Source organism: Alligator sinensis, unplaced genomic scaffold, assembly GCF_000455745.1.
Source record: "Alligator sinensis unplaced genomic scaffold, ASM45574v1 scaffold126_1, whole genome shotgun sequence".
Classification (NCBI taxonomy): Eukaryota; Metazoa; Chordata; order Crocodylia; family Alligatoridae; genus Alligator; species Alligator sinensis.
In genome coordinates, this window is record NW_005841842.1 from 6,106,809 (window position 1) to 6,117,000 (window position 10,192).

Genomic DNA, 10,192 nt, shown 5'->3' on the forward strand with positions numbered 1-10,192 from the left:
AGTTGGCTGAGTGGCCTGGCCTGCTTTAGCAGTGTTCTTGTGTGCTGCTGGCAAGTAGCTGTTAGCAAGCTCTGTTCTAGCCTGATTATTCCCTAATCTAATCTAGTGAGCTGGATCTGTTAAGATAGTGGGAGCCAGGCAGCTCACCAAACCGTCTAGGATTTTTCCCACATGAAAAAAACTTGCAAACCATTGTGTGGGCTTTTTCCGCCTTCTGTTTTGATTCTTGAAGGTCTAGTCTGAGGGTTTAAATTACATTCTCTGCTTCTCTGGTGAGTTCCAGTGCAGTTGGGGGGTTAAAAAGGGTCCAGTGTGAGGTCCTGTTACCCAGCAAGGCACTTGGGCACTGGCTCTGTCCCCCACATTGTATAGTAAGGATCTTTAATCCAGGTCTTGTACAGTCTGGGCCAGATTCTATTCCATCTGTTGGGTGCCTAAGTGTGATTCTAATCCACCCTGCCAAATCCTTGAAAATGCACTTCTATATCTACTTTTGTAGCACACCGTCATCTTACCCTTAAGATGGTGTCACAAAAAAAGAAAAAAAACAAGCAAGGAGGAAGACAACTCCTTCCCACAAATTTTGCATTAACAGTTTTCCAGGGACTTGAACAGGGTGAAATAAGTGCGTTAGGTGCCTAAATCCACTTACATACCTAATAGGTGGAATAGAATCTGGTCCTGTTGGGTTGAGACTTTGGTTGTTAGCCAGTATCCCTGAAAGGGCTGGAGGATTAGGGGGAGGGAGGCATTTCCTTCATATCTGGTGCCCAGTCAATATCTGCACTGGAACAGTACAGTCAGATAACCAGATTACCATGTTTCCCTGCTAGTTAATAGTTCTAATAAAGTTGTGGCCACTGCATTTAACCATATTAGGGTGTACATGTCTCATTGTTTCTGTATCTGAACCAATTGGTAGTAACTGTGAAGAAAATTGCTTGTAATTAAGCAACTATAGAGGCAACAGATGGATACTGACAGATGGAGGACCACTAGGAAACAATGAGACAATATTGGTCAGCATGACAGGCAGCAGTCACAGCCCAATGACAGCTGAACTGTTGTCAAGATTTTGTAGGCATCATAGCAAGGAATTTTAAGGAGCGATTTGGAGGAGGATAATGAGATGGCTTTGTGGATGTTTATATGCAGCTCTGCCACAGAAAGAGGAACAGCATGGGGGAATGCATGAAAGTTCCTGCCTGAAAATCCAACATGTTTTCTGTGAAGACTGGCATTGCAGGCTGCTGGGATGTGGGGGGTCAACTTTATATTGGATGAAAGATGATAGATAGGGTAGGGACATGTGAAGGGTATTCAAAGTACAAGCAAGCAGTTTATATTTGATGTGATAGGAAAGGTGGAGCTGGTGGAGAGGATACACAGAGACAGGAGGGATATGGTCAAATCAACAAGCTGGGAAAATGGTCCCTGCAGCAATGTCCTGTGTGTCGTTGAAAAAGTATACATATATACATTCTAAGAGCACACTCAAGCCTACTAAAGCAAATGTAAAGAATGTGCTTCCTACCTGTCTACCAAGGACCAGTAAGGTGACAAAGAATATAAATAGAGACACAGAGCCCATTGTCTTCAGGTCCTTCAATATTCCTGGCCTGTAAAACAGAGTTGCAAACAAAATGTATGGCTCAAAAGAGCTGAAAATATAAACAACATCCAAACAATACTCTAATTTTAAGTTGATGCAAGATATGCATTCATCCACTCAAGGAGCTGTTGCCCATTGCTCCCAGTTCTCTGCTTTCTCAGGCTAGGGACAGACTTTCAAAAAGCCTGAGCCTGAATTGATTAAATCTTTGCAGGTTAGTCTTACCTGGCTAGGCTAAATCAGTTTGTAACTGCACAGACATCCCAGACATGCAGGCACATGCCTGCAGTGGCTTGGGTTAGAAGACAGGGTGCACAAGAGCAGCCCTCCCTCCCCTTCCATAGTGCTGAGCTGAGAGGGGCGTGGCCAGGTCCCGGCAGGATGTTCTGATTATGGGGGGATTCTCCTCACCTCCTGACCAGCTCAGCAGGGAATTGATAACACAGTGTTTATCACCCCATTATGAAAACAACAGAGGGCCATTACCACTTACCTGTTGATTCTGCCTTTGTCCTGTCTGCCACAGCATGGACCATAGCCAGCATGTGGTCTGCTAGCTAATACACAGACACCTCTCAGTAAGGCAGAGGGAAGGGGGGAATTCCTGTTTAGCAGGAAGCGGTGAGGGGGAGAGGGAGAGCAGCCTGCAGTCCCTGCCGGAGCTCCAGCCAGGAAGCAGAGAGCCCCGCCCAGCCTAGAGAGCATGCTAGGAATGCTGGGGGAGTTTGATTTATCTTAAACCAGCAAGGGGTCTGGGACAGACATTGCATAAACCAATTTAAGCCAAATCAGTTAAGTCTGATACATTCAACCAGGTTTATCTCAAACTGGTTTCAGCCATTTTCAAACTGGTTTATGTGCATTGAGCATCTGTTCTGTTACAGGTTGAAACCAGTTTCTGAGCACTTAAACTGGTTTATGTGTAATGTTTATCCCTAGCCTCAAGGCCCAGATTCAGGGAAAAACAATCTTTCCCCTTGCTAATGTGGCAAGATAGAAACAATCAGCTAAGACTAACTGTAGGTCAATATTTTTTTCTAAAATCTGAACTATACATATTGTACTATTAAGCCAAGGTAAGTGCAATAATTTTGTGGAAAAGCTTCTTTGTCTGCTTGCTACAAATATATTTTAACAGCCTTCACAGGGTTCAGATAACAAAGAACTCCATTCTACCATCCTTTATTATGACAATGCAAATGAAACCACAATGTACTTCCAACATGAAATGATTTATGCAGCCTGCACAGTTTTCCTTCTTTTATTCTAAAGCTGTTACATGCACTATCAAGTGCTACAGTTAATACCAGGAAGTAAGAGAATTGTGATTTATAGATTTACATGGCCAGATTCAATTCCACCTATAAGGTGCACACTTGGACTTTGGTATCTAAGCACAATTCTATCCCACCCTGTTCAAGACTTGTACATTCATTAATACATATCCTTTTGCAACACATCTCCTGATCCTTAAAACTGGATCACTAAAAAGCAGCAAGAAGTAAGAGGACCTATCTGCCTTTTGTATTAAATGTTTTTCAGGCACTTGGGCAGAGTGGAATAGAATTGCACTTAAATGCCAAACTCCACTTACGTACCTCATATGAGGAACAGAATCAGGCCCAAATTTTTTTCCAACCCCTTCCCCCAAATCTTTTCTATTCCACCACTGAAGAAATATTATTGGTTGCCCTCCCCTAGTAGCTTACAATCATTATTACTATTATTATTATTATTATTAAAAACCCTGGAATAGACAACCTACCTTTCCAAAGGCACCACTGCATATAGAAATTTGATGTAATCATCCAGCATGGAGCCATGAGTGTGCAGGAGAATGACATTGTAGACCACCAATGCAATCAACATTATCACCATTTTCAACTCATAATTTATTCGCAGAAAAACAGAACAGGAAATCAGTCCCAAAATGCAGCTGTATATGAAGTACTGTCAAAGAAATAAAACAGTATGAACATTGAGAATCTGATCTTGCAAGTAGAAATTGGGGAAAACAAAGTACTGTATAATAAAACACCCATGCTCGCTTTACAGAAATTATTAAGAACCTGGTATAAATTAGATATGGAATCTATTATGATTAAAAACACAAATAAAGTTATGGGAACATATGTTTCACAAATCATTAATCAATTAATAAGTAGATGGATATTAGATATTTTTAATTGCTATTATCACTTGGTTTCAATTTACACTAAACAACTCACTAGATACTAACTTGAGTCCATGTCTAAATTCATGCCCATACTTCATTCAGCATACTCATGAATAACAGAGAATGAGTACATGAAATGTATTGTTACCAAACTACAAATCAGCACATAATCCAGTGGTTAATATTGTATCTGTGCATGGCCTGCACTGGCTCTTGAGAGCAAATAATTACTCTTTTGGTATGTCTACACAAGACACTTTAGTGTGCAGTAGACTAATCTACTGAGCAGTAAAGCATTAATATTTAACCTTGTGCTAGGCTACTGTGCAGTGCAAGAGGCTAATGTGCACTTATCTACTACCTGAAAATAAGGTAGTAGATTAACTGTGCATTAGCTACTGTGCAGTAGCACACGTGTTGATGCTGTCTGAGAGCAATTTGCTCCTGGTCAGCCAAGGCAGCAGGGGGTTCACTTCTGCCTGGCTCAGCCCCATGTGGTGGGAGCTGTGTTGGCTGCAGGGGCAGCTGTCTCCCTGCCATGTGGGGATTGGGACCATCCTTGTCTCCACATGGCTGTCCCAGCAGTCAGAATTGCTGCATCCCAGGCAGGTGGGGATCAGGTCAGAACCTGATCCCTATGTGGCAGGGAGATGTATCTCTGCCTGATGAGGACAGCCAGGTGGGGATTGGGAGGGTCCCTATCCCTATGTGGCTGGAAGAAGCATCCCTGCCTGGCAGGGACCCTTCTGATCCCCATGTGGCTGCCAGGAAGCATCCTTGCCAGGTGGGGATGCTTCTCTCAGCCACATGGGGATTGGGACCCTCAACCCCATGTGGCTGCCAGACAGTGTCTCCACCAGGTGGGGATAACTCTCCTGGTTATGTGGGGATCAGGACCCTCCCTATCCCCACATGGCTGCCAGGTAGCATCTCTGTGGAGATTAGACCTGTGTGAATAGGGAAATATTCGATTCAGATTTGGATTCAGCTAATTCGGAGGTAAGTGATTTGATTCAGAGATTTGGATCACTGCCCTGAATTGATTCAGCTGAACTGGCTTTGGAAGATTCGGTGCTGATTTAGAGAGATTTGGTGATTCGGATGGGCCGGAGAGAGGCAGGCACAGCTGGGCGGGTGGCTGCAGGTTCTCCCATGGCTCCTCTGGGTGTGCCTGCCTCTTCCCAGATGGGGGGAGCCACAGGAGGAGCCCCCATGGCTGCCTGCTTGGCCCCATCCCCCACCTGGCTCCAGCCTAGTTCCAGCACTTAAAAAAAAGCCATAAAAAAACCCCCGCACTCACCGGCTACAGCAGTGGTGGTTGGGGCCTCTAGATACTCATGGCAGAGCCCCCCCAGAGCAATGGGGGGCAGCAGGAGAGCACTCAGAAAAGAGCAGTGGGGGGCACTGGGATCCCCCCCGCGTAGTACCCCTGCGGCAGCTGCTCCATGGTGTGGGTGCAGTGCAGCTCAGCAGTGCATTGGTCACTGCCTGGGAGCTAGGTCCACTGGGGCTGAGTGCTGCTGGGCTCTGCCTGACACGTGGAGCCGGCCGAGCTCCCAGACAGTGTGCGGTGCTCTGCTGAGCCACAGCTGCCATGTGGGTGCACCAGGTGGGGGGGCCATCCATGGTGGCCCCCACTGCCCCGCACTACATGGGGAGGTTCTGCCACAAGCCTTCAGAGGTCCAAATCGCTGCTGCTGAAACTGGTGAGTATGGGGCTTTTTTTTTTTTTAAAGTTCCACACTCACTGGCTGCAGCAGCGGTGAGTGGGGCCTCTGGGCACTTGTGGCAGAGCCCTCCATGCACTGTGGGGAAGTGGGGGGCAGTAGGGATCACTTCTTCCCCCTGGGCTGGCATCTGTGCAGCAGCTGTCGCATCATATGAGTGCAGCATGGCTCGGCAGGGTGCTGTGCACTGCTTGAGAGCTGGGGCCACTGGGGCTGAGTGGTGCTGGGCTCCCGCTCACATGTGGAGTGGCCCCAGCATCTAAACAGTGTGCAGCACCGTGCTGAACCACAGTGCACTTGTGCCATGGGGCAGCTGTCATGCGGGTGCCAGGCGGTGGGGGGAGACCCCCGGTACCCCGCACTGGGCGGGACTCTGTCACGATCCCCCAGAGGCCCCAATCCCCACTGCCAGAGCCAGAGAGTATGGGGCAGGGCAGCCATGGAGGCTTTTCCTGTGGCTCCTCTGGCTGTGCCTGCTTCTGTCCCTGCTGCCACTAGTCCAGCTGGCGTGGATGAGGGGGCACAATGCAAACATGGCTCACTCCGGGCAGCAGTATGGCATAGCCTCCACTCCTAGTGCTTCTGTGCCTGCATCAGCACTGGGAGCAGGGGCTCTGCCCTGCTACTGCTTGCCAGTTGGTGCAGGGGGGCATGGGATACAGGCGTAGCAGCTCTGGGAGTGGGGGCTATGCCCTGCTGCCACTTGCCCAGGCAGAAGGGAGAGCCCCTGCTCCCAGCACTGCCGTGGTCCCTGCCCCCACCTCTCTCCCCAAGTAACGCGCCCCTCCCACCCTGACTGGGCAGCTTGTCCCAGCCCCAATCTCTCCTTCCCTCATGCCACTTCTCTCCTCCCTCCTCCAACCCCAACAGACTTACCAGCTGGAGGCAGCTGTGTCATCTGCTTGCTTAGTCTATGGCTGAACCTTTGAAGCAGCCAAATCTTTTCTGAAGCTTTTCCGAGTCAATTCAGATGCTTTGAATCAATTTGGAGCTTTTAATTGGTCTCCTGATTCAATTCAGATTTGGAGATTCGGTCCCCAAATCAGGCCAAATCTCCTTTGAATTGAATCAGCTACTGAAACTTCACACAGGCTTAGTGGAGAAGACTTTTCTGGCCATGTGGGTATTGGGTCTGACCCCTGTGTGGCTGAGACACAGCAGTCCACCAGACCCTTGTCTCTTGCCAGCCCCAGGCTGGCACCTGAGGGAGCCTGGAGCTCCCCCTGGCAGCTGCTATGGGCCAGATCAGGGGAGGGGGCAGGAACATCCCTTGTCTCATGTGTTGTGGTTGGGAGCAAATTTGCTCCCAAGCTGGCGCAAGTGTAGGCCCTTTCCCTGGGGGCAATTTATTGCTCCTTTTTTAATGCACAGATAGCTTTATTGTGCATTAATAGCACATGTACATGTGTCCTATATGTGTTGCTTATAGGATTAAGCCCAAAGTATCTGTTACTGCCACCTGTAGACACTGCAGTAGTTCTATTGGTCCAAAGATCAAACTGGGCTCATACATAAGATATGAATATAAAATATATGTTTAGTTTGGACTAATTATTGGCTTCAGGCCTGGCTTTCACACAGTGAACAATGACAACTTTTTGCTACGTCTTGTATATTAAATATACATTGCATGAAGGTGGTTGCTTTTCCATGAACATTTTTTCCCCTGATCTAAAGGCTAAATGTGCAAAGTTTCAGGATTATTATTATTATTATTTTGAAAGTGGGAAGGGACAATCAAAATCAGTGTTAAAATGGAAAGAACAGTACAATATATTCCCAGCTTTGGCACCATTATGAAGGTCCTTTAATATATTAAAATACATTTTCTAAAAGGAGGCTCTATACAACATCTGAGTATTAGAGATTTGTATCTTTTTTTTTAAAGCATCTTTTCTTAAGCTCCATAACATCTTATTTCTAGGTATGCTATTCCTGGTACATTACTGGCTTTCAGACAGAAGTATTTTTGACTGAACCTGAATCATTATATGCTAATTTTGGAGGATCACTACTGTGAGTGCTTTCCATAGCTGTAATTAATCTGTGACTTGAATTTTTCTCAGGGACCTCTCATAATTTATTTCTGTATGAAATAATAAAAAAAAGGATTATGGTCAGAATCACCAAAATTAAACCTTTATTTATTATTGCACTCCTTTAAATGATTCTCATTACATTTCTGTGAATTCACTTTTTCCCATCCCTCTGAGGTAGACAGCATGAAAAGATGGGTGGAAAAGACTCAGACACTCAAGCTATTTCAAATCCAGAGAGTTATAGTTATGCCATTTTTGGTGATTGTATCATAAATCTTGTGGTATTTGGTATTTTCTCGTAAAGTTTAAGTCAATGTGTGGTTATATAAGATTCTTTGCATTATATATAAAATCAGTTAGCAGCCCAAATGATTGTAGAGAAAAACTTGAAACCATGAGGCATATGGGTTAGAATATTTTCAGTCAAGATCGTGACTTAGGGTCTGACTAGTAATTTTTGAACATTTGAGGTTTGGCAATATGGGGGTTGTTACTTTATTTCATCTCTCAGAAAGATATCATGAAGGCCTAGAAGATTTTGAATTTTGGATAACTTGCAGCATTTAGAAACTATTTTGAAGCTCAGAACAAAACAAGATAAGCAATCCTTTTACAATGTACTGAGTACTCCTTGACAAGCCTTGCAAAGAAGCAGAAGGCGGAGAAATATAACTAAGCGCATCTTATATTGTAGTAAGAAATATTAATTAGCAAGCTTCCAAAATCTTCTACTGAAGCAATTAAAAAATTTCTTCTTCACTCATTTTAGACTATACAGTCAGTAGATGCATCAGCTTCACTGTTGCCAATCATAGGATGCTCATCAGTGTGAATTATAGAGCCATACAGTCATAGAAAAGTAGGGCTGGAAGGGACCTTTACAGGTCATTTAGCCCAACATCCTACCTGAGGCAGGATCATCCCTATTCAAACCATCCTTTGTAATCATAATTTAAACTCTACATAAGACTACCCTGAACTGACACAACATAGACCTAACACCCTAACCTGCCACAGGGAAACCACAGCACCCGATGTCCTGCATCTGTAAAATGTTGCCAATATTGGCTCAAGAGGTTACAGGTAGAGGGCCACATCCCCTGTTACAGTGGAAGGCAACCCCTGCCACGGTCCATACTAATCTGACCCTTGGGTAAAATTCCTTCCTGACCCCAAATATGGCAACGAGTCTGACCCTGAGTGGAGGGACAAGACCACCTAGCCAGGAGCCTCCAGCTTTTCTCCTAGCAGGAGAATCAGCTTACCCCAGTTGAAGTCCCCAGGCTTGGCTATAGCCAATACCCAAGGCCTCTGAGGAAGCTTAAAAACATCCTGACACATACAGTGGAAAAAAGGAGGGTGGGACGGGAGAAAACAGCAAAGACCAAAAGCATGGAAAATACTAATGATAGAAAATAGGCATAGCTACACCCAGATTATCCCCATCCAGTGACTGTCCAACCTCTTCTTGAACAACTCTAGTGATGGAGAGTCCACAACTTCCCTAGGCAGTCTATTCCATTGCCTCAGTATTCTAACACTGAAGAAGTTTTTTCCAGATATTCAATTGAAATTTACTTTGCTGTAACTTCGAGCTATTGGTCTGAGTCCTCCTGTCTGCAAAAGACAGGAAAGGTATTTTCCCTCTTTTCTATGGCAGCCTTTCAAACATTTGAAGACTACTGTCATGTCCCCTCTTAAGCACTTTTTCTGCAAGCTGTATGTGCCTAGCTCCTTCAGCCTCTTTTCATATGACTTGCCTTCCATGCCCTCGACCATCTTTGTTGCCCACCTCTGGACCCTCTCTAACTCCTCCACAACTTTTTAAAAATATGGAGCCCAGAATTGCACACAGTAACCCAGATGAGGCCTAACCAGTGCTGAATAGAGAGGTAATATCATCTCCCATGTCTTGCATCTAATGCTTCTATTGATGCAACCTAAAACTGCATTCACCTTTTGTGCAGCTGCACCACACAGCAGACTCGTATGGAGTCTGTGGTCTAACAAGACTCCTAGGTCTTTTTTACAGTGCTGTGATCCAGGCAAGTGTCCCCCATTTTGTATTTGTGTTTTTGATTATTTTACCTTGCATCTGTCCACATGCTTAACACTGTGTAGAGATATAAAAGACTAACTTTTAATTTAGGAAAATAAAGTTTTGCTAGCACAAGGGTTCATGCACCATTCAGTAAAGATAGGGTAGTTTTAGCTAAAAAAAATAGCTCTCTTTAAATCATGCTTAATAATTCCAAAGCATTTTGCCTCTCTCCTGCTGTCCTTCTCAGGCCAGAAATCATGAGCCAGAAATGCTTCATGTAGTTTAGGATGGAAATTTTGTATAACATAGAGGTGTCTAATAAGTAAATAAATAAATAGAAAAGAATAGTGTTGAAATCTTTATTCCACCAAAAATGATTCACTTCACCTGTATTCTTTTGAGAGCAAATTACAATATTTTTTGCATTTAGTATTAAGCTCAGTCATTGAATGACACTTAAAGAATGCATTCTGATAATATTTAAATTTAAAAAACAAGTTAAAGGAGAGGTACCAAAAATACTACAATGCCAAGAAAAGCTGGACATTTTAGTAAAACAAGAGACAAAGAGAGTGTTAAAATTGCATTTTTTCCTCC

The 10,192-nt window shown here is 44.6% G+C and overlaps 1 protein-coding gene across 1 annotated transcript in view; it reads right to left on the reverse strand.

Moving 5' to 3' along the window:
- The window catches only part of ADCY2 (adenylate cyclase 2), a 202,162-nt gene that overhangs the window by 32,252 nt on the left and 159,718 nt on the right, over nt 1-10,192 (reverse strand). The window contains 2 exon segments of the mRNA XM_006015699.2: nt 1,535-1,619; nt 3,378-3,562. Coding sequence (XP_006015761.1) covers nt 1,535-1,619; nt 3,378-3,562 — 270 coding nt within the window.